Genomic DNA, 24,668 nt, shown 5'->3' with positions numbered 1-24,668 from the left:
GATCAGGTCCTCTGCAAAGAATGCTTCTAAAACCTAGCCAGACAGACTGAAAAATTCACAGCAAGCCAATAGCGCCAGTACCGCTTCCAACCCGCTAGAGGACGCCAGAGAGCATGCCCCGGGGAGCGTGTGTGTGTGCGCGCAGGCGCATGCGCGCGCTGTCCCCGCCTTGGAGGCGGCGAGGAGGCCGCCGCGCATGCGCCAGAAGAGGCCGCGCATGCGCAAGGCGGCGGAGCGGCTCCGTGAGGCGATTCCACCTCTTTCTTTTTTCCCGCCGGAAGAAAGGCAGGAAGGCCGGGGCTGCGTGATGGCGGCGGGCGCGCGGGTGCTGGTGGTGGGCGCCGGGGGCATCGGCTGCGAGCTGCTCAAGGACCTCGTCCTCTCCGGCTTCGTCGACATTGACGTGGTGAGACGGGCCTACTTCTCAAACACAGCCTTCGCTCGATTTTATCGCTCAGGGGCAGTGACGTCATCGTCGCGGGGGCGGGGCGTGTCACGTGGCGCTCGGTGGGCGGAGCCTGCGAGCAGCCTCCTCCAGCACAGCATGGGAGGCCTTGTTATTATCATGATTATTATTGCAAAATTATTATAATATGTATTATCACCACCATTATTATTATACAGTTCTTGCTGTTATATTTAATAGCATTATTCTGTTATGAACTATTATATTACAGTCGAGTCTCACTTATCCAAGACTTGCTTATCCAAGCTTCTGGATTATCCAATGCATTTTTGTAGGCAATGTTTTAATAATAATAATAATAATAATAATAATAATAAATTTATTTTATACCCCGCCTCTATCTCCCCAAAGGGGACTCAGGGCGGCTTACATGGGGCCAAGCCCGAATAAAAACAATACCAATATAAAACACAACAATAGACAAGAAACATGCACAATTATAAAAATTTAAACATTAGCCAATAAAAACAAATGACAAGAACTAATAAAAACATGGATTAAAACGGAGAGGTTGTAAAAGTAGACTGGGTAAGGTGCACCATACAAATATTGTAAACACGAGGTGACTGATAAAGTGCTGCAAATTCTTGGAAGTGCAAATTGGGATGGGAATAGACACTGTCTCTTTATCACGTTGACATAGGTAAAAAGTTGACATAGGTAAAAAATGTTTTCAATATATCGTGATATTTTGGTGCTAAATTCATAAATACAGTAATTACAAGATAACATTACTGCGTATTGAATTACTTTTTCTATCCAGTTTGTTGTATAACATGATGTTTTGGTGCTTAATTTGTAAAATCATATCGTAATTTGATGTTTAATAGGCTTTTCCTTAATCCCGCCTTATTATCCAACATATTCGCTTATCCAACGATCTGCTGGCCCGTTTAGCATGGATAAGTGAGACTCTACTGTATCTGCAACATATTTACTTGTGAGTTACCCTGGAGCATGCTCTGGCCTACAAGAAGCACCGCCTGACTATCAAGCAAAAAGTGGGCTCTAAAAATAATATTTATTTATTTAAAACATTTATATTCCACCCTTCTCACCCCAAAGGGGACTCAAGGCAGAGCACAACATTATACAGCACACACTCCATGCCGGGACATAAAATAATTATAAATACAGTAGAGTCTGAAAACGTTTTGGTTTCCACATGAGCAACCTGTATACATACATACATATAGTTCTTGCTGTTCTGGTTGGAACACACTAGCAGAACACTGCTTATCATTCCCAATTAGATCGGATTGCTATGCAGGAACATGCCTGGTTTGGTTTTATTTTGCAAATAAAACCAGTTAGGTTGGCTGCTGTTTACTGCATGAGAAAGGCTAGTAAACCATGAGTCTTGTTCGGAGCAGAAGATATTGTTGCAATTACTTCCCAAAATTACATTGGAGGGTTGCTGTGAGTTTTTCAGGTTGTATGGCTATGTTCCAGTAGCATTCTCTCCTAACGTTTTGCCTGCATCTGTGGCTATTGTCATCTTCAGCGGTTCTGCTGACAGTGAAGCAAGTGGATATCTACAAAATGTCCAAGTTGGAGAAAAAACCTTTGTCTGTTTCAAGCAAGTGTGAATGTTACAATTAGCAAGCTTGATTAGCATTGAGTGGCCATAAAGCTTCAAAATCAATCAGCGAAGGTATCTGAATAGAGGTAGCCTGGTCTCTGTTACCTGGAGGCACCCTCAGCTTGGGAGGCGTTAACTGGCACTTGATTGTTTGCTGTCTGGAATTCCCCTGTTTCTGAGCGGTGTTCCTTATTTACTGTCTTGATTCTGATGTTTGTTTAATACTGGCAACCAGATGTTGTTCATTTTCATACTTTCCATAAAACCAAAATCAAGACAGTAAATAAAGAACACTCAGGAGAACTCCAGACAGAAAGCTAGTGCCAGTTAACACCTTCCAAACAGAGGATGTTTCCAGGCAGTAGCGGTCAGGCTACCTGTATAAGATACCCTCACTGATTGACTTTGCAGCTTCATGGCTAATCAGTGCTATTCAAGCTTGCTAATTGCAGCATTCACACTTACTTCCAACCGACAAGGGTTCTTTCTCCTACCCTGAACATCATTCCATGGGTATATATACACTCCACTTGCTTTGTTTCCAAGAGACCTCTGAAGATGCCATTAGCAGGCAAAACGTCAGGAGAGAATGTTACTGGAAGATGGCCAGACAGCCCAAAAACACACACAGCAACCCTCTGTTGAAAGCTTTCAACAACACATTACATTGGACTCAGAATTAACTGTCCTAGGCTATCATAGAATTTCTGTTTGTATCCATTGCATTCTGTTTGCATTCATGGAAACGTCCAAACCAAAATGCCTTGCATAGGATATCCTGTGAGTTTGCACTGGGTTTACTCTTGCTTTTGGGGGGCAGTTACTATGTATTTATATCAGCTAAGGTTGCTTTAAATTTTGTTTTTTGCTTCTACTTGGTCCAAAACAATTGGTGCTACATTGTTCATTGACGTGTTTGCTCTTATTTATTATTTGTAGCCTTTTTTCCAGGGCCCAGAGTGGCATGCAATGTTTGGCATTTCACAAAGCGACAAACAGTGTAACAAACTATTTTTGTAAAATATCTCAAAACATGCAGAGATTTGTTTTGCAGATATTGAAACATTCCATAGCATCTTAACAGACTTCATAAACCACTGCGGATTCAAACTACCTTTATATTAGTATTAACGATGGTTAACCTTGTGTTTTTGCACATGCCTGCCTTCCCTGTAATTTATTAGCCCCACCGTTTATGATGCTCGCTATTTATTTTCTGAATGTTATTTTACTGTTATTTTAATTACATATGCTGTCATATTGTTTTATCTGTTGATTGGGCTTGGTCCCCATGTGAACCGCTCTGAGTCACCTCAGGGAGATAGAAGCGGGTTATAAATAAAGCATTATTATTATTATTATTATTATTATTATTATTATTATTAACCATTGGGGATTCAAACTATATTAGCAAACTTAAGATAGACAATTGATGTCTTTCCAGATTGACCTGGACACCATTGATGTCAGCAACCTCAACAGGCAATTCTTGTTTCAAAAGAAGCACGTTGGAAGGTCAAAAGCTCAGGTAGAAGCCCTTCCAAAGCTTATTTCTCAGTTTCATATTCTGTATTTCTTCACTTTTTTCTCATATTAATATATCTAAAAATTGGTTGCATCTTAGAATTGTGATACTGGCATTAATCTGCATCTTGCAGTTGATGGCGTCTTGGAATCAGAAATATCGTAACATAGAAAAAATATTTTAAGTATTTATTTGAACCCAACATCATTCCTTTACATACCAACTTATGCATAAGCCTCTTTAATGCTATGTAACATGACTTTTGTTCCTGGGTTATAAATACCATTTCCTAATTGGTTCTCTTATAAAAAATATGGGAAAGGTTTATTAAACTGCCAAAACTTTGTCTTTTCGAGAGGAACATCATCCTGCTATAGTACATTTTGCTTTAGTTTTTCAATGAATATCTCATCATAGAGTCTCAATCAATTCAGCATAAGTTTGTAGTAGCCACAAAAACAATATTTCTGGAACAGAACAACTACTTTCAAAATAAGAGCCACACAATTAAACAGGAAATAACACTTTCAAACCAGGAACAGAAAAAAATCAAATTTTGTTCTATACTGTTATTCATAGATCTAAAATTTGTATAAATGCTCTGAGCATTAACTAATAAGTGTTGTATGTTCCTTTAAAAATCTGTAAGGCTGTTTCTTACATAGTATATGATTTAAATTTTTTAATTGTATTTAATTTTACTGAACACTGGATTCTTTATTCTGTTGCTTGTCTTATTGTATTTATTTTATAAGCTGCCGTATATTTAACAATAAGGAAATCAGTAAACTGCATATGTTAATAATTTGTACAACTGGCTTGTTCTCAAATGGATTGATTCTAATATTGTGGATCCCTATTGGGTCTCTTTTCAGGTTGCCAAGGAAAGTGTGCTGCAGTTTCATCCGAAAGCAAAGATCACAGCTTATCACGACAGCATCATGAAGTATGTCTTTCTTATTCCCATATATTTGAAATATTAGGCCTAAGTGAGACATCCAGAGTCTCCACTCTTTCTAGACAGGTTCCAATTATTTACTGGTTAAATTACATGACGTTACACAATTTTTATTCCTGGGTTATCAATGCCATTTCCTAATTGGTTCGAATATAAAAACAATGGAAGAAGTTTGTTAAACTGCCAAAACTTTGTCTTTGCTGGAAGGACATCCAGCAACACATTTTGCCATAGATTTTCAATGAATATCTCAACCAATTCAGCCCAGTTTGTGGCACAAAAACTAAGTTTCTGGAGTAGAACAACTACTTTCAAAATAAGGACCACAAAATTAAACAGGAAATGACACTTTCAAACCAGGAACCATTTTCCCCCAAATTTTGTTACATAATGTTAAAGGCGCATTGTTTGCGATATGAAATCACAGCATGCACCAAATTGTTTTTGTTTCTGAGGTCATCTCTGTGAATTCAGATCCAAAACAAAGATCCTACTGGATCTTCTGTCAGAAATGTCACAGGCCATTGTTGCGTGGAAACAAATGAGATAAACTATTTTATTTTGGAGAAATGGCAGCAGAAGTTCCTAGTCCATCATCCAGAAATACATCCGCTTATTTTATCTTCCCCAGAATTGTTTTCACTTGTTGTCTCAAAGTATGGAGTGCCTTTTTAGAAAATGAACTTATTCTTGACGACGCTATAACAAACGCAACTGCAAAACAACATTGTTTGGCATAGGTCATCCCCTTCTTGCCTCCATAGTTATGTACTTTTGTCATGTCAATAGGTATTTGTTGAACCCCCTGAAATGGAGCTCTGTTTGTTTTTCATTGCAGCCAGGACTATAACGTGGAATTTTTTCGTCAGTTTACCCTCGTCATGAATGCCTTGGACAACCGAGGTGAGGCTTTTTCTTTGCAAAACAAGTGAAATTCATATTCTCAATAATAATAATAATAAAGTTGCTTGAATTTCATGCTTTTTAGATGGTGAATAACTGTCTGTCTGCTATTAAAATACAGCTGCCCGAAATCATGTGAATAGGATGTGCCTGGCGGCGGACGTTCCCCTTATAGAAAGTGGCACTGCGGGCTACTTGGGACAAGTTACTGTGATCAAAAAGGTATCCTTTGGCTTTCATAGGCTCTCACCGTTTGATTAATCAAATGTCATTTGCAGAGGGAAAACCATTGTAATGTTTGTCTCCTCCTCATAGGGAGTGACCGAGTGCTACGAGTGCCACCCCAAGCCAACCCAAAAGACCTTCCCAGGCTGCACCATTCGCAACACTCCATCTGAGCCTATTCACTGCATCGTCTGGGCAAAATATTTGTTCAAGTAAGTCGCTCTTTAAAAATAGAAATGCAGGTTTTCTATTGTAGGCATTTCAAAGAGAGTGGGGGGCACAACTCTAGAGATGATGATGATGATGATGATGATGTAATAATAATAAGTGGGTTGTTGAGAGTTTTCTGGGCTGTCTGGCCATGTTCCAGAAGCATTCTCTCCTGACGTTTTGCCCACATCTATGGCAGGCATCAGAGGTTGTGATGTCTGTTGTAAAGTAGGCAAGTGGGGTTTATATATCTGGAGTGTCCAGAGTGAGAGAAAGAACTCTTGTCTATTGGAGGCAAGTGTGAATGTTGCAGTTGGCCAACTCGATTAGCATTTAATGTCCTTGTAGCTTCAAGGTCTGGCTGCTTCGTGCCTGAGGGAATCCTTTGTTGGGAGGTGTTAGCTGGCCCTGGTTGTTTCCTGTCTGAAATTCTCCTGTTTTCTGAGTGTTGCTCTTTATTTACTGTCCTGATTTTAGAGTTTTTTAAAATACTGGTAACCAGATTTGGCCAAAGGCATTTGGTTTACGCCCTTTTGTTTTCGTGTTTGCTGAGAAGAGATTCTAGCCTTTGTTGAACTTTCTGTGTTTGGATTTGCAGCCAACTGTTTGGAGAAGAAGATGCGGACCAGGAAGTGTCTCCCGACAGAGCGGACCCCGAAGCGGCCTGTAAGTGTAAAATGGCTCTTTCTCTTCCTAAAACAGAACAACTTTGACCCTTCCTCCAGGTGTTTTTGTTGAAGTTCTAACAGTTCGGAATTGTGGGAGTCAAAGTCCAAAACACCTGGAGGGCCGAAGTTTACCCATGCCTGTCCTAAAACCTTTTGTAGGAAAGAAACTTTGTCCACATTCGTCTGAATCTTAATCTTGATTATTTAAGGGGCCTTTCATTTTTGCTTATCCAATGTTCTGCCGGCCTGTTTATGTTGGATAAGTGAGACTCTACTGTATTTCTTCTCTCTGTTTCTGCTTTCATTCTGTTTGGTTATGTAGAATGGATCCTTTGCAAGTGCATGCCTTTTATCTTTGACTTCTACTTTTACATCTTGGTGTGTGCTGTGTGTATTGTATTGAGACCCCTCTCTGCTTGTGTGTTAGGAGAGATGTGTGCTTGGAGATTTTTTTCCCTTTTCTTTTGAACCCTAGAAGAGATGGCGTTAGTTATAGAGTAGCTACGAACTGGTTCTTTACTATAAAGAGAAATGTCATTGTTCTTTTTGTAAATAAACCTTTTGCGATGATAAAGATTGAACTCTGGATCTTTGCCTCCTAAGCTCTAAATTCTTTACAGCCACATGACACTTCACGCTCTGCTTGCTGTGAGCTGAATGTTCAACTATAAGTAACCCTGTTTTTGTATTTTGGATGCTCTTGTTGTATTTTTGGGTAGTTTTCCCTAACACAAAATCCTAACACTTCTTTCTCTCTTTTTCTTCTCCTTGTCCCTCTTCTCTTTCTTCCACTTCTTCTCCTTGCCAGGGGAGCCTGCAGAAGCTGAGGCCAGAGCCAGAGCGACCAGCGAAGACGGCGATATTAAACGCGTTTCCACCAAGGAATGGGCTAAATCGACAGGATACGACGCCGTCAAGCTCTTCACTAAGGTATGGGCCGTCAGCTTCAAGGCGTCTGTGCCGGTAAGAAAGAAAGGAAATAAAAAGGCAACCTCCTTCCTCGGCATATTTGCCGTTCAGGGAAGACATGGCGTGTTCTTTAGAAAGGCATGAAAGACAATGGATTCCCTTGGATCAGAAAGCCAATTATCCTCTCTTCCAATAGTAGGCATATACTTATTTAAATATATTTTTGTAGACAAAGGTATATGCAAGAAATTGTTAATACATAATACAGTGAAACATAAAATTGTGACATTCACAAAATAATGGATACACTTATTTCTGTTTATAATGATGAATGTGCTCCTCTGCAAAAGAGGCTGTAATGTTCATATAGAAATAATGTTCTTTCTTGTTGAGGAAACTTTCACTATTTTTCTCTTTTAATAGAAGAATATACTCCTCTTCACATAAAACTGTTGTATTCACACACAATGAATGTTCTTATTAGTTGTCGTATGAAAAAGGACTAGTAGTTCACAATCCACAACCTGTTTTGACTTCTCATTGAGTCTTCATCTGTTGGTTGGGTTCTTGCTGTTAAGTTCAGTAATCAAGGACTATAATCAATTATATTCATTGTTTTCTAGTGGTAGGGAACAATAAGTTTTCCTAGGTGATGCTCTGCTCAGAATAAAACTGAGCAAAGCATATAAAGGTTACCCAAATATAAGACAGCCAGTACCCTCATTCGGGTATAAGCCGAGGAGAGCTTTTTCAGCCCAAAAAAACTGCTTATACTCAAGTATATACAGTATGTAGACAGACACTTGGGCCAGTGCAACACTGGGACTTTGTACAAGGTCTGGTGGATGAATGGCATAAGCACGTTGCACTATTTTAAATTTTGTATATTGTATATTATAACTGTTTTAACTGTTTTAATGTTTATTTTATTGTATTATGGTGTATCGGAATAAATTGCCAGTCTGTAAGCCGCCCTAGGTTCCCTCAGGTGAGAAGGACGAGGTAGAAATTATAGAAATAAATAAATAAATAAATTGTATGTTTGTATATTTTAAATTTTACTGTAATGCTTTTTTAATGTTAGCTACTTTTAAGTCTCCTTTTGGAGAGAAAACGTGGAATATAAATTTGAAAATAATAATAATTGCAAACTGCATTGTTGTTTCTTCCTGCCTCTGGTTCCCCAGCTTTTCAAAGACGACATCCGATACCTTCTTACAATGGATAAGCTCTGGAGGAAAAGGAAACCGCCGGTGCCTTTGGACTGGAACGAGATACAAAACCAAGGTGAGCCTGTGGGGTTTGTTCCTGGTTTTCGGTGCCCCGTTTAAATAATCTGTTGTGTAGACAGTTTCAAAGAACATGTTTCTCCGTCTTCCCTTCCTTTGAAGAGAACAGTGCGTCGGAGGCGCAGAACGAGTCTCCCTCGGGCCTGAAAGACCAGCAAGTGCTGGACGTCAAGAGCAATGCGCGGCTCTTCTCCAAAAGCATCGAGACCCTGAAGGCTCAGCTGGCGGGGAAAGGCGACGGAGCCGAACTCGTTTGGGACAAGGTGAGTGCGCGTTGGGCGCATTATGTCCAGAGATACAGTTCTACTTGGCGTATTAAGGAATCAAGGTGGGCTGTGTCTGAAATATCTTCCTTGTCTTGATCCACTTTGGCTGGGCTCGGACCTTATAAAAAGGGGTGAAGCTCTTGAACCAGGTTGCCATTCATTTACTGATACTCACAGGATTTCCAAACGTTGAAATACATCTTATATTTATTTTTGGTTTTTTTAAAGAATGCAATAAGGGTTCATTAATTTGGTCAAAAAGCATAGGTCTGAACGTGTTGTCAAAGGCTTTCATGGCCGGAATCACTGGGTTGCTGTGAGGTTTTCGGGCTGTATGGCCATGTTCAGAAGCATTCTCTCCTGATGTTTTGCCCACATATATGGCAGGCATCCTCGGAAGTTTTCCAGGTATACAGGCAGTCCCCAAGTTATAAGCAAGAGAGGTTCTGTAGATTTGTTCTTAAGTTGAATTTGATTGTAAATCAGAACAGAAAGTGTAATCCCAATATATTTTATATATATTTTAGCTCTGAATAGCCTATGGAAGTGCGAACACTCCTGTGGTGTTTCTTTGCTGCCTGTGCCCCTCTTCGGAAGATTTCACCTCGCTTTTTGTCCCTGTGAAAATTAGATTTTGGAAAATGTGGCTTGTTGTGGAAACAAGGATTGGGAATAAAGTTTTAGTGGAGACCTCTCCCCCCCCCCCCCCCAATAATAACTCTTCCAGGAGTGGATTTCCGTGCCTTTCAAGGGGAAGATATCTCTCACAAACAAGTATTTGATGCTGCAGAATTGTTTTGATTTGATTTTTAAAAGGGTCTATTTAAACTTCTTCCCAGGATGACACCTCTGCCATGGACTTTGTCACGTCGGCTGCCAACCTCAGGATGCACATCTTTAGTATGAACATGAAGAGCCGCTTCGACATCAAATGTAAGGACGAAGGAGTGCCGCTGTTCAGGAGATTTCACCTCCCTTTCTGTCTCTGTGAGAATTGGATTTTGGAAAATTGGCCTTGTTGTGGGAGAGAAATCTTCATTGGAGACCCCCTTTCCCCATGATAATAATTCTTCTTTTTGCACTCTGTGCCATAACTGTTCGCTTAATCTGTTTCATTTATTTATTTATTTATTTGCGGCATTTATATCCCACCCTTCTCACCCCGAAGGGGACTCAGGGCGGCTTACAAGTTATAGGCACATACAATATATTATATTATTGGTATAGCACAATATAAGCATTGTATATTACTATATTGTACTTTGCTGCAGTACTATTAGTAATATTACATGTAATATATAATATACAATTATAATAGTGTATTATTATATTGTATTACATTATAATACTATCAATATTATATGTATATACAATATATTATATTATTATTAGTATAGCATAACATTAGTATAATAGCATTGTTTTACTGACATTACAGTTTTTATTTATCATTTGTTGCCATCTATTCAGCTCTTCTGTAATCTGAAGTGGCAGCATTCTAAATATGAAGTTCCGAGGATAAACTTCATACAAAATAATAGAATCATAGAATAGTAGAGTTGGAAGAGACCACATGGGCCATCCAGTCCAACCCCCTGCTAAGAAGCAGGAAATCGCATTCAAAGCACCCCCGACAGATGGCCATCCAGCCTCTGCTTAAAAGCCTCCAAAGAAGGAGCCTCCACCACGGCCCCGGGGAGAGAGTTCCACTGCCGAACAGCCCTTCTCACAGTGAGGAAGTTCTTCCTGATGTTCAAGTGGAATCTACTAATAATATTAGTAATACAAAATATAATACAATATAATAATATAATCCTAGTACAGTTGAGTCTCACTTATCCAATGTTCTGGATTATCCAATGCAATCTTCCTCCCACCCGAATCCACAACTCTTTCTCTAGGCAGCAAGGACAGAATGTTTTACGGATTTAATTTTTGACAGTGTTGTTAGTCTAAATTCATTTTATGCAATTCTATCTTTATTTGTAGTCAATTTGTTAGTAGTCAATGTTTTTGTGTTTTCAATACATTGCGATGTTTTGGTGCTAAATTCGTAAATACAATAATTACTACATAATGTTACTGTATACTGAACTCCTTTTTCTGTTGATTAGTTGTAAAACATGGTGCTTAATTTGTAAAATCATAACATAATTTCACGTTTAATAGGCATTTCCTTAATCTCTCCTTATTATCCAACATTTTCGCTTATCCAACATTCTGCTGGCCCATTTATGTTGGATAAGTGAGACTACTGTACTGATAATATATAAGATTCCTCTCACTTCCTGTTGTCTCAGCCCCGATCTTAACTGTGAGTTGTTTGTAAGTTGGATGTTAGTAACTGTGCAACTGTCCGTCTCCTTCTCTTGCAGCCATGGCCGGCAACATCATCCCGGCCATCGCCACCACCAACGCCATCATTGCCGGCCTGATTGTCCTGGAAGGCTTGAAGATCCTCTCGGGGAAGATAGACCAATGCAGAGCAGTAAGCACGCCATCCCACTTCTCCTCTTCCGGTGTCCTGGTCGTTGCTCCGTCCCTCATGTGTTTCTCTCCTTCCTCAGATCTTCCTCAACAAGCAGCCCAACCCCAGGAAGAAGCTGCTGGTCCCGTGCGCCCTGGACCCCCCGAACCCCAACTGCTACGTCTGCGCAAGCAAACCGGAGGTGACCGTCAAGCTGAATGTCCACAAGGTCACTGTTTTGACGCTGCAGGACAAGGTGAGCACTTGCCTTCCTTCCTTTCCTCCAGGCAAGAGGCATTGTTGGTGGTATGCCAGAGCCTCGCCTGATTCAGAAGATGCTTTTGCGCATTGAGCTCTCCTGCACCACAGCCTAAAGCATTCATGGCTGTTTTTGTTTCTCTTCTTTCAGATTGTGAAGGAGAAATTCAACATGGTGGCACCTGACGTCCAAATAGAGGATGGGAAAGGAACTATTCTCATCTCATCCGAAGAAGGAGAAACAGAAGGTATGAAACCGTTCTGGATCAAGACTCAAGGCAATGTAGAATGAGTTGGAAGGGGCTCTCAAAGACCATCCAGTCCAGCTTCCTTCTACCAGGCAGGAATAAAAGCAGCCATCCAGCCTCTGATTAATAATAATAATATTAATAATAATAATATCACACAGTCCTAAACGCCTGGGAATCATAGAATAGTAGAGTTGGAAGAGACCTCATGGGCCATCCAGTCCAACCCCCTGCTAAGAAGCAGGAAATCGCATTCAAAGCACCCCCGACAGATGGCCATCCAGCCTCTGCTTAAAAGCCTCCAAAGAAGGAGCCTCCACCACGGCCTGGGGGAGAGAGTTCCACTGTTGAACAGCTCTAAGTGTTTGACTTATGATTTTGTGATACGAAATCCAGCATTATAGATCTAGTTTGCTGTGTCATGCTCTGTCTTTGTGTCAGTAATAATAAATAAATAAATAAAACTTTATTTGTTTTCCGCCCTATCTCCCCAAGGGAACTGGGTGGATTCCAACATACAATGGCAAACATTCAGTGCTTCCATAAACAAACAAATACTGACATAAAATCCCAGAGAAATCCCGCATATAAAAATAACATTAAAACCTAACATCAAATTCAGCTTAAGAATAAAACTACAGAACGTCTCTTGATGGTATCTTGAGGGCTGCCTGTATACTTCTTGAGAGATACAGGGCAATCAAGACATGTCGCTTTCTCAGGCCAAGACAGGTGGGAGAAGCCGTGACTGCCTTTCTCTCTCAAAGCACCACATTCTTCCTGTTTCTTCCCCTTTTCTCTGCCCTCAGCAAACAACCCCAAGACGCTGTCCGAGTTTGGGATCCGTAACGGCACTCGGCTTCAGGCGGACGACTTCCTGCAGGACTACACGCTCCTGATCAACGTCCTTCACTGGTGAGGAGGAAGGAATGCCTGGCGTATTCTCCTGTCACCGTTCAATCATATTACACACATTCTGTCGCTCTCAGGCTCACACAATCTCTAATCCATTCCTAGCACTATATAACACAATTTTTGTTCCGGGGTCATAAATGTCATTTCCTAATGATTATTATGCAATCATAATAATAGTGTGCTCCCTCTGGTTCCCTGTCCCTTTTGAACATTTCCTTGTTGCTTTTCCCTTCCTTCAAACCAGCGAAGAGCTTGCGAAGGACGTGGAGTTCGAAGTGGTGGGCGACGATGTGCTGGGCCCCAAACCCTCAGAGAAACCCGCCAAGAGCATCACCAACGGGAGCGAGGACGGGGCCAAGCCCTCCACATCCACAGGTAACAAGAGGCCAAGGAGTGTTTCGTGTTTTGTGGCTGCCTGTGGCCTTTAGCAAGGATGGGAGGCCTTTGCGACTGCATCCACTACTAAAGTGTTCAAACAGAGCTTTATTATTGTTGTTGTTAAACGGGCTGGAGGGCCATCTGTCGGGGGTGCTTGGATTGTGCTTTTCCTGCATGAAGGCAGAAGGGGGATGGAGTGGATGATTCTATGATTGTATTATTATTACAATGATGATGGTGATGATAATAATAATAATTAACCAGAGGCTGGATGGCCATCTGTTGTGGTGCTTTCATGGTGCTTTTCCTGCGTTGGACTGGATGATTCTATATTGTTGTTGTATTGTGTTGTTGTTACTATGATGATGATGATGATGATTAAGCAGGGGCTGGAGAGCCATCTGTCAGCGGTGCTTTGATGGGGCTGGCAAAAGGGGGTTGGACTGGATGATTCTATGGTTATTGTATTATTGTTGTTGTTGTACAGTAATAGTAGTGTTGTTGTTCAGCTGGCACAAGGGTTTAACTCTTCTATTTTACTCATGGACTTTACTCAGAATTTGCACTAATCACCATCTGTACATAGCAATTGATGTCTTGGTTTTAATAATTGTCATGTTATGTTATTTTATAACTGTTACTGTGATGGTTTTAGTAAATTGTTATGTTTTTGTTTGTTTGTTTGTTTTGTATTCTTATAGCGTTTTATAGTGTTTCAGTGTTTTATTGTACAATTTTTTATGCTGATTTTAAATTGGAAACCGCCCTGATTCCTTCTTGGGAGAGAGGGCGGTATGCAAATAAACTTTTACTTACTACTTATTATATTGTGTTTTAAATGTATGGATTGTTTTTCTTATGTAAGCTGCCCCGAATCCCATCGGGGAGATGGAGGTGGGGTACAAGAATAAAGTTATTATTATTATTATTAACCCATTGCACCACCATGGCTATGGAAACATACATTTATTTATTTGATTTGCAGCATTTATATCCCGCCCTTCTCACCTCGAAGGAGACTCAGGGCGGCTTACAAGTCATATGTACATACCGTGTATTATATTATTAGCATAGCACAATATAAGCATTATATTTACTATACAGTACTTTACCACTATACTGCAATATTATTAGTAATATTACGTGTAAAATATAAAACGCAATTATAATTATAACATGCCAGTCTGGACTTGCCCCCTTTTGTCTTCCAGCTCGGGACGCAGACAACGACGAGGACGAGGACGACGACGTGCTGATAGTAGAGATGGAGGAAGGCCCTTCGGGTGACGAGGCGGAAGGCAAAGGCCGCAAGAGGAAGCTGGAGGAGGCGGCAGCGGAGCGCCCGGGCAGCAAGAGAGCACGGCCCTCCAATGACAACAACGACGAAGGAGAGGAAGTCATTGCCCTCGATTGAAAGCCATGGGGAAGGCATTGTTGGGGAGTTCCAAAGGCCCGTGCTTTGACTCCGCCGAGGCCTTTTTTGGTCTTGATCTTGCAGACCTCTGCCGTTGTCAGTAGAATGTAGAACTTGGCCGATAACGCTGTACTCCATATAGTAGACCCTCTAGTTTTTAAACATTTAAAGCGGAAAGAAATCCAAGCGAGCATGTCTTTTGTATATATAACATTTCCAAGAAGGATTGGCCATGGGAAAAGAAGTTTTTTTCTCACTCGCCAAAGTCAGAGCTCTGGTTTCGAGCGACCGAGAAATTCCCATTATCCTAATCCGGCGCAATGTCCATGACCGTCAAAACCGTTGTCCATTTCTTGTGTCTGAAGCGGGGTTTATTTTTTGATGTGCTGTTACAGTTCCAGGTTATTTATACGGGATGTTTTTTGTAAAACCGAACGTGCTTTCCTTCTCTGCCATTCGTCCAATGGACCAAAATAATAATAAAAAAAACACACCTTTGCCGCATCTGATGGGAAGATCGGCAGAGAGCAAAGTTAGTTTCTTCCTCTTTCATACTGTACGGTTATTTTTTGTTTTGTTTTGAAACGTCCTTTCAGCATAATTATTTTGGGTTTTGGAAACGTCCTTCAGTGGACTTGAAAGGGAGGAGTGTTTTTTTAAATAAAAACAAAACATTTTTGTCACTGGTTTTTTTTTCTTGCACAGTCTTGATTGATGTTTCTCCAGAGTATTTAATATTAATTCTCCAATTCATTTCTTTGTACAGCTTCAGTCCATCACTGTATTTGTGTCCCACAAAATTCCAGAGATACGAGTAAAGCATCATATAGCTTAAAACATACAAAGACAGGTAAGGTCCAATTAGATAAGTTATATATCTTATAAAAATATTATATACTAGCTTGGGTTATGCCCAGGTTATTTGAAAAGGGTGTTTGTCAGATGGGTTATTTGTCGAGTGGATTCAGTGCTCTCTAGAGAACTACAACTCCCATATGCCAAGGTCCACCACACCCAAACTCAGCCTGTATGCACAATGGGCCATGTTGTGTCTGTGTGCCAAGTTTGATCCAGATCTGACGTCGGCTGGGTTCAGTGCTTTCTGGGTGTGGATGAACTACAACTCCCAAAATCAAGGTCCATTCCCACTAACCCCTGCAGTATGTTCAGTTGGTCGTGGGGCTTCTCTGTGGCAAGTTTAGTCTCAGTCCATTGTCAAGGGGGGAGGGGTCACAGTTTCTCTGCATACCGGTGAACTATAACTCCCGTAAATCAATGTCATTGTCCCCCCAAACTTCTCCAGTATGTTCTGTTGGCCATGGGGAGTCTGTGCCAAGTTTGGTCCAGGTTCGTCGTTCGTGTGGGTCGCAGTGGTCTCTGGAAGTGAGTGAAGGTACTGCAAATCCCATCATCCATAGTCCATCCTTTCTCAAACTGCACCAGGATGTAAAATGAGTCATGAGGGGTCTTCGTACCAAGTTTGGCCTAAGTTTGTGTTCGCTCTCTGGATGTAGGTGAACTTCAACTCCTCCAAGTCAAAGTGAATTTCTCCCAGTATTTGTTCCTGGTCATGGGGGCTCTGTGTGCCAAGTTAGTTCCAGGTCCATCGTTGGTGGAGTTCAGAGTGCTCATTGATTGCAGGTGAACTAGACATCCCAGTGCCTACAACTCAAAATGTCCAGGCCATTGATGTGGGCAAAACCTCAAGAGAGAATGCTTCTGGAACATGGCCAGACAGCCCGGAAAACTCACAGCTACCCATTATTACCATTCTTATTATTATTAAGCAGAGGCTGGTTGACTATCTGTCTAGATGGCCTTTGGGGGTCCATTCCAACTCTGGAATTCTATTATTATTATTATTATTATTATTATTGACACAAAGACATAGTCTGACACAGCAGATAAGATAGATATGCTGGATTTTGTATCACAAAACCACAAGTCGAACACTTCCCAAGTGCCTAGGACTGTGTGATGTATTTTCGGATGATGCATGCAGATCCCAGTCGGGTGGCCTTTTGCAGTTGGCAGATCGTGATTTTGTCAATGTCTATTGTTTCCAAATGCTGAGATCTCTTGGCACGGCACCCAGTGTGCCCATCACCACCGGGACCACCTGTACTGGTTTCTGCCAGAGTCTTTGAAGTTCAATCTTGAGGTCCTGAGAGCGGCTGAGTTTTTCCTGTTGTTTTTCGTCAATGCGACTGTCACCTGGGATGGCGACATCCATGATCCAAACCTTTTTCTTTTCCACAACTGTGATGTCTGGTGTGTTGTGTTCCAGAACTTTGTCAGTCTGGATTCGGAAGTCCCACAGTATCTTTGCGTGCTCATTTTCCAAGACTTTTGCAGGTTTGTGATCCCACCAGTTCTTTGCTGTTGGGAGGTGGGATCACAAACCTGCAGTAAAGATGATGATGATGATGATTATTATTATTATTATTGAGCCCCCAGATGGTGTAGTGGACTAAGTGACTTGAAGGTTGGGTTGCTGACCTGAAAGCTGCCAGGTTCGAATCCCACCCGGGGAGAGTGTGGATGAGCTCCCTCTATCAGCTCCAGCTCCATGTGAGGACATGAGAGAAGCCTCCCACAAGGATGGTAAAAACATCAAAACATCCGGGCGTCCCCTGGGCAACGTCCTTGTAGACAGCCCATTCTCTCCAGAAGCAACTCTGGTTGCTCCTGACACACACACACACACACACACACATATATATATATATATATATAATTAAGCAGAGGCTGAATAGCTATCTGTCTAGATGGCCTTTGGGGCCCCTTCCAACTTTAGGAATCGATAATGATGATGATGGGCCATTCAGTCCAATCCCATTATTCTGCCAGACAGGAATACACAATCCAAAACCTGACAGATGGCCATCCAGCTTCTGCTTCAAAACCTTCCAAGGAAGAAGATCCCACCGGACTCTTAAACAGCTTACATCCCATATTTGTCCATTTCTTACCATCCGGAGGCTCTCCTTTCCTGCCATTTGAATCCCTGGCTCCATTTCTTAAACTCCAGATCAGCAACGGGACCTCCTTCCCAATGTGAAACATGGCTCTGGTGTCCCTTTCTCCCCACCTTCTCCGAGCCCTGGATGCTGGGATCCCTCCTGCCTGTCCAGACAAAGGCCTGACGCTGCCTCTCTCGCTCCATCCAGAGCAGTTCTGAGTGCAAGTCGCGACACGCTTGCCGCCGCATTGGAGACCCAGGCAGCGCTTCCTGGCGAGAGGTTCAGGGCAACAAAGGCCTCTCCGCAAACCCCATGCCAGGCAGGAATCGTATCTGATGCCACCCTCTTCTTGCTCCCTCACCCTCATTTCCTTTCCTCTGTTTTCTCCCAAAAGAGGAAAGAAAAGAAAGAAGGTAAATAGGAAAAAGAGAGAAAAGGAAGAGAAGAAAAGTAGTTGGGAAACAGAGAGGGCAGGAAGAAAAGAAAGGGAGAAAGAAAGGTAAAAAGGAAAAAGATAAGGAAGGGGAAAAAGAAGACAGAAAGGTAGGAAAGAGGGATGGAAGAGATGGAAGGAAGGAAGATAGGAAATGGAAGGAAGAGGGGAAAAGGAAGAAAGGTAGGAAAAAGATAAGGGGGAAAAGAAGACAGGTAGGAAACGGAAGAGAAGGAAGGTAGGAAGGAAAGGGAAGGAAGACAGAAAAGAAAGGAAAAAGAAGGAAGGGGAATAGAAGACAGGAAACAAGGAAGGTAGGTAGGTAGGAAATGGAAGGAAGAGAGAAAAAGGGAGGAAGAAAGGTAGGAAAAAGATAAGGAAGAGAGAAAAGAAGAGAGAAAGGTAAGAAACGGATGGAAGAGAAGGAAGGTTGGGTAGGAAATGGAAGGAAGAGCAACAAAAGAAAGAAAGGTAGGAAATGAAAGGAAGGGCAAAAAAGGGAGAAAGAAAAATAGGTAGGAAAAAGATAAAGAAGGAGGAAAAGAAGAAAAAGGTAGGAAATGGACGGAAGAGAAGGGAGGTATGAAATGGAAGAGGAAAAGGGAAAAGAAAAGTAGGTAAGAAAAAGAGGGAAGGAAGAAAAAAAACAAGGGAGAAAGATGGATAGGAAACAGAAGGAAGAAAAATGAAGAAAGAAAGGAAACAGTGAAGGAAGTGAAAAAAGGTAGGTAGGAAATGGAAGAAAGGAGAAAGGGTGGTAGGTAAAAGGGCAGGAGAAAAGGAAGAAAGGTAGGAAGTAGAAGAAAGGATAAGGAAGGAAGGTAGGAAACGGGAGACAAGGGAAAGAAGTATGTAGGTAGGAAACGGAAGAAAGGAAATAGGAAAGGAAGAGAAGGAAGGAAGAGAAGAAAGAAGGGTAGGACATGGAGGAAAGGAGAAATGGTAAGAAAAAGGGAAGGAGAAAAGGAAGACAAGTAGGCGGGAAACAGGAAAGGAGAAGAAAGGGAGAAAGAAAACGGTAGGAAACGGAACAAAGAGAAGAAGGGGAGAATGAAAGGTTGGAAATGGAAGAGAAGAAAAGGAGAAAGAGGTATGAAAATGAAAGAAGAGGTAGGAAAAAAAGATGGAGGAAAATAAAGGAAGGAAGGAAAGGAGAAAGAGGCGGATAGACTTCTTTGTTTCCTTCTATTTTTCCCTTTTTCTTCTTGGATTTCTTCTTCTGCACTTGGACACACTTTTCTCTTTCTTCTCCACTCGGACACACAAACCCACTGGATAAGTCACATTCTCTCAGCCTTAAAGGAAAGGCCATGCCGATCTATTCTGGACACACCTTGCCAAGAAAAAAAAAACATATGATGCTTAAAAATGAAACGATGGAATGATGGAAAGATGGAAATAAATAACGGCTGTATTTCAAAGCCTTGGTCCCAGGCTTAAAGCCACGGCCAGGCCGTGGCTTTAAGCCTGGGACCAAGGCTTTGAAATACAGTCGTTATTTATTTCCATCTTTCTGGGATTCCCTATTGGTTTCCCTGCCTCAAAATCCCTCCATCCTGGGAAGATCTCTGCCTTCCTCCTCCTCCTTCTTCTCTTTCTCTCGTGGGAGGAATTTATGGCCAGCGTCCATCCCAGCCGTAGGATCTTCTGAGTATTTGCAGGCAAATATGGGAAGAATGGGAGGAATCCGCCTTTTATGGGCCGCTGCTGGGAAACCCAGGGAGGAGAAGGAAAATAGGATTGTAAGAATCATATCTTTAAAATATTAATGCAGTATAAGTTGTTGTTATTATTTTATTAGCACAGTAGAGTCTCACTTATACAACATAAACGGGCCGGCGGAATGTTGGATAAGTGAAAATGTTGGATAATAAGGCTAAAAAAACTAGTTTAAACTATTAAACGTCAAATTATGTTATGATTTTACAGATTAAGCACCAAAACATGTTATACAACAAATTGACAGAAAAGGTAGTTCAATACATGGTAACAATACATGCTATGCTAATTATATATATATGTGTGTGTGTGAGTATATACACAGTATAATTTATAATAATACAATATATTGTATTTACATATAATATTGATAATACAGTAAAATCTCACTTATCCAATGTAAACGGGCCGGCAGAACGTTGGATAAGCGAATATGTTGGATAATAAGGAGAGATTAAGGAGAAGCCTATTAAACACTAAATTAGGTTATGATTTTACAAATTAAGCACCAAAACATCATGTTTTACAACAAATTTGACAGAAAAGGTAGTTCAATACATGGTAACAATACATGCTGTGCTAATTATATATGTGTGTGTGTATATACACAATATAATTTATAATAATATAATATATTGTATTTACATATAATATTGATAATACAGTAGAGTCTCACTTATCCAACGTAAACGGGCCGGCAGAACGTTGGATAAGCGAATATGTTGGATAATAAGGAGAGATTAAGGAGAAGCCTATTAAACACTAAATTAGGTTATGATTTTACAAATTAAGCACCAAAACATCATGTTTTACAACAAATTTGACAGAAAAGGTAGTTCAATACATGGTAACAATACATGCTATGCTAATTATATATATATATATGTGTGAGTATATACACAGTATAATTTATAATAATACAATATATTGTATTTACATATAATATTGATAATACAGTAAAATCTCACTTATCCAATGTAAACGGGCCGGCAGAACGTTGGATAAGCGAATATGTTGGATAATAAGGAGAGATTAAGGAGAAGCCTATTAAACACTAAATTAGGTTATGATTTTACAAATTAAGCACCAAAACATCATGTTTTACAACAAATTTGACAGAAAAGGTAGTTCAATACATGGTAACAATACATGCTGTGCTAATTATATATGTGTGTGTGTATATACACAATATAATTTATAATAATATAATATATTGTATTTACATATAATATTGATAATACAGTAGAGTCTCACTTATCCAACGTAAACGGGCTGGCAGAACATTGGATAAGCGAATATGTTGGATAGTAAGGAGAGATTAAGGAGAAGCCTATTAAACATCAATATAGGTTATGATTTTACAAATTAAGCACCAAAACATCATGTTTTACAACAAATTGGCAGAAAAAGCAGTTCAATACACAGTAATGTTATGTAGTAATTACTGTATTTACAAATTTAGCACCAAAACATTGCAAAATTTACTACAAAAACATTGACTACTAAAAGGCAGACTGCGTTGGATAATCCAGAATGTTGGATAAGTCAAGCTTGGATAAGCGAGACTCTGCTAAACTAAAATAATAGGACAGAATAAAAACTACTATAATAATAAGAGAATAAAATACTGCTACAGTAGAGTCTCACTATAGTGTACACAAACTCTGAATTGTCAGCCTAGCAGGAGACATTCCAAGGTTGTATCTACACTGCAGAATTGATGCAGTTTGACACCACTTTCACTGCCTTGGCAACTGCGGGAGCTAATAATAATAATAGTAATAATAATCCTATGTAACAATATTTGCAAAATTTTCTGTTCCTGGTTTAAAAGTGTGATTTCCTGTTTAATCACTGATAGAATACTGTAATAATGAACGTATTTTACTGAAGGCCTCCCTCCAATCAAGCTTTCTGATCAATTAAGATAATAATCAATGCAATTTGCACACCAATGGAGAAAGTAAGGAACACTGGGGTGTCTGTGGTGGAGGAAAAACAGAAAATCTAGGATGGAATTGTCACTTGGGTGGAAGCAGGATGGTGTTTGTAGCGGCAGGAGCCTGTCTGTGTAAATGGACACCCCACCCAGGCACCTATATACATATTTTCACTTTTATTAAGAGTATAGAGAGATATAGTTGCATCATAAAGTGGAATTGCCCAGCGATTAAAGAAAAGGAACGGCTTTCTTGAAAAGGCAATTCTTTGGGGATGACGTAATGCAGAGTCAAGTCTGAGCAAAGGAGAAGCGGGGCAGAGTTGTCTTTTGACTTTGAGACGTGTTCATACCTTGGCTGTAATAATAACAATAGTAGGAAAATATATAAATCGTGAAATTTACGAATCAGAAACGTGATCTTCGAAGCAGAATAGTGACTCTTATCACATCACTGAAAGAGAGTAGACTTGAGAAGAGATAAAGAGTTCCAAATTCCATTATGTGGCGATAATGAGACTAATAATAATTAGTTTATAATAATAATAATAATAATAATAATAATAATAATAATAATAATAATAATAATAATAATGTGTTGTTGAAGGCTTTCATGGCCGGGATCACAGGGTTGTTGTATGTTTTCCAGGCTGTATGGCCATGTTCTAGAAGTATTCTTCTAGAACATGGCCATACAGCCCGGAAAACATACAACAACCCAATAATAATAATAATAATAATTATTATTATTATTATTATACATCACACAGTCCTAGACACTTGGGAAGTGTTCGACTTGTGATTTTGTGATACGAAATCCAGCATGTCTATCTTGTTTGCTGTGTCATACAATATAATAATAATAATAATAATAATAATAATAATAATAATATATCACACAGTCCTAGACACTTGGGAAGTGTTCGACTTGTGATTTTGTGATACGAAATCCAGCATGTCTATCTTGTTTGCTGTGTCATACAATATAATAATAATAATAATAATAATAATAATAATAATAATAATAATATATCACACAGTCCTAGACACTTGGGAAGTGTTCGACTTGTGATTTTGTGATACGAAATCCAGCATGTCTATCTTGTTTGCTGTGTCATAATAAAATAATAATAATAATAATAATAATAATAATATATTACACAGTCCTAGACACTTGGGAAGTGTTCGACTTGTGATTTTGTGAAACGAAACCCAGCATATCTATCTTGTTTGCTGTGTCATACAACGTCATTGTGTCAATAATAATAATTAGATAATTGAGACTCACTCCCAATCTGATGGTTATAGCATATTTTTAGGATTTGTTGTTTGATGTAGATGTGTGGTTTCGAAGAAAAAATTTCTATGGCATTCTTCTTCAGGGTAGATGCACCCAGGGAAGGCCACAGACCTTGCAAAACTACAACTCCCAGTGTCTCCTAAGCCATGACGGTTGCAAGCAGAGTCAATCTGCATTAACTCCGGAGTGTAGATGCTCCCAGAGAAGCCTATGTCCCTTGTAAAACTACCACTGCCAGCAGATACACTGGACACTATTCCAGAGATATATACCTAAACCCCATTTTCCAAGTTTCCAACAGACCTCACAACCTCTGAGGATGCCTGGCAAAGATGTGGGAGAAAAGTCAGGAGAGAATGCTTCTGGAGCATGGCCAGCCAGCACAGTGAGTCTGGCCATGAAAGCCTTTGACAACACATTTTCAGGGATATATTCGAGGACTAGTTGGAGGAGCGTGGGGAAAAAAAGGATGCCTGCCATAGATGTAAGCGAAACATCAGGAGAGAATGCTTCTGAAGCAAGGCCAGGCAGCCCGGGAAACTCACAGGAGCAGAGTGAGTCTGGCCATGAAAGGCTTCCGCAACACATTTTGAGGGATATATTCGAGGACTGGCTGGAGGAGCGTGGGAAAAAAAGGATGCTTGCCATAGATGTGGGCGAAACGTCAGGAGAGAATGCTTCCGGAGCATGGCCAGGCAGCAGAGTGAGTCTGACCTTGAAAGCCTTCCTCAACACATTTTCAGGGATATATTCAAGGACTAGCTGGAAGAGTGTGGGGGAAAAAGGATGCCAGCAATAGATGTGGGTGAAACGTCAGGAGAGAATGCTTCTGGAGCATGGCCAGGCAGCCCGGGAAACTCACAGCAGCACAGTGAGTCTGGCCATGAAAGGCTTTGACAACACATTTTCAGGGATATATTTGAGGACTGGATTGAGGAGCGTGGGAAAAAAAAGTTTGCAAAAGTTTGGATCTAATTTACATATGTTTTAATTGTTATAATGTATTTTAATGATGTATTTTTATAGTTTTAATTGATTATATGTACTGTTTTTTGCTTTATTATTATGTTATTGGCATTAAATGTTGCCAACTGTTGTAAGCCGCCCTGAGTCTCCCTGGGTGAGAAGGGCGGGGTATAAATGCCGGAAATGAATAAAAATAAATAAACTTTTTTTGTGTGTGCAAAACAAAACTTTGCAAAACTTTGCAAAAAAAAATTGTGTGTGAAACAAAAGTTTGCAAAACTATTTTTTGTGTGTGCAAAGCAAAAGTTTGCAAAACTTTTCAAACTATTTTTTGTGTGTGGAAGACAAAACTTTTCAAACTATTTTTGTGTGTGTGCAAGGCAAAAGTTTGCAAAACTTTTCAAAAAAAAATCCTGTGTGTGCAAAACAAGAGTTTGCAAAACTTTTCAAACTTTTTATTTTTGTGTGTGCAAAACTTTTACACCAGAAAGAGAGATTTGGGGGTGGGTTTTTAAGCAAAACTTTTCAAACTATTTTTGTGTGTGTGCAAGGCAAAAGTTTGCAAAACTTTTTTGCGTGTGCGAAACAAAAGTTTGCAAAACTTTTCAAACTTTTTTCTTTTTGTGTTTGCAAAACTTTTACACCAGAAAGAGAGATTTGGGGGTGG

At 40.2% G+C, this 24,668-nt stretch overlaps 1 protein-coding gene across 1 annotated transcript; it reads left to right on the top strand.

The window, feature by feature from the left end:
* Positions 1–181: 181 nt before the first annotated feature.
* On the top strand, positions 182–15,364 carry uba2 (ubiquitin like modifier activating enzyme 2). Its single transcript, XM_003229701.4, has 17 exons — positions 182–406; positions 3,493–3,576; positions 4,449–4,519; positions 5,370–5,434; positions 5,556–5,656; positions 5,750–5,871; positions 6,468–6,535; positions 7,346–7,467; positions 8,634–8,733; positions 8,838–8,998; positions 9,841–9,934; positions 11,377–11,489; positions 11,569–11,724; positions 11,878–11,974; positions 12,784–12,889; positions 13,134–13,264; positions 14,479–15,364. Exons 1-17 carry the CDS (start codon positions 197–199, stop codon positions 14,679–14,681), a joined length of 2,004 nt encoding a protein of 667 aa, XP_003229749.4. The 5' UTR covers positions 182–196; the 3' UTR covers positions 14,682–15,364.
* Positions 15,365–24,668: the final 9,304 nt, after the last annotated feature.

This window comes from Anolis carolinensis, unplaced genomic scaffold (assembly GCF_035594765.1).
Source record: "Anolis carolinensis isolate JA03-04 unplaced genomic scaffold, rAnoCar3.1.pri scaffold_9, whole genome shotgun sequence".
Classification (NCBI taxonomy): domain Eukaryota; kingdom Metazoa; phylum Chordata; class Lepidosauria; order Squamata; family Dactyloidae; genus Anolis; species Anolis carolinensis.
Note: the sequence above shows the minus strand (reverse complement) of the source record. Positions and strands in the feature narration are given on the sequence as shown.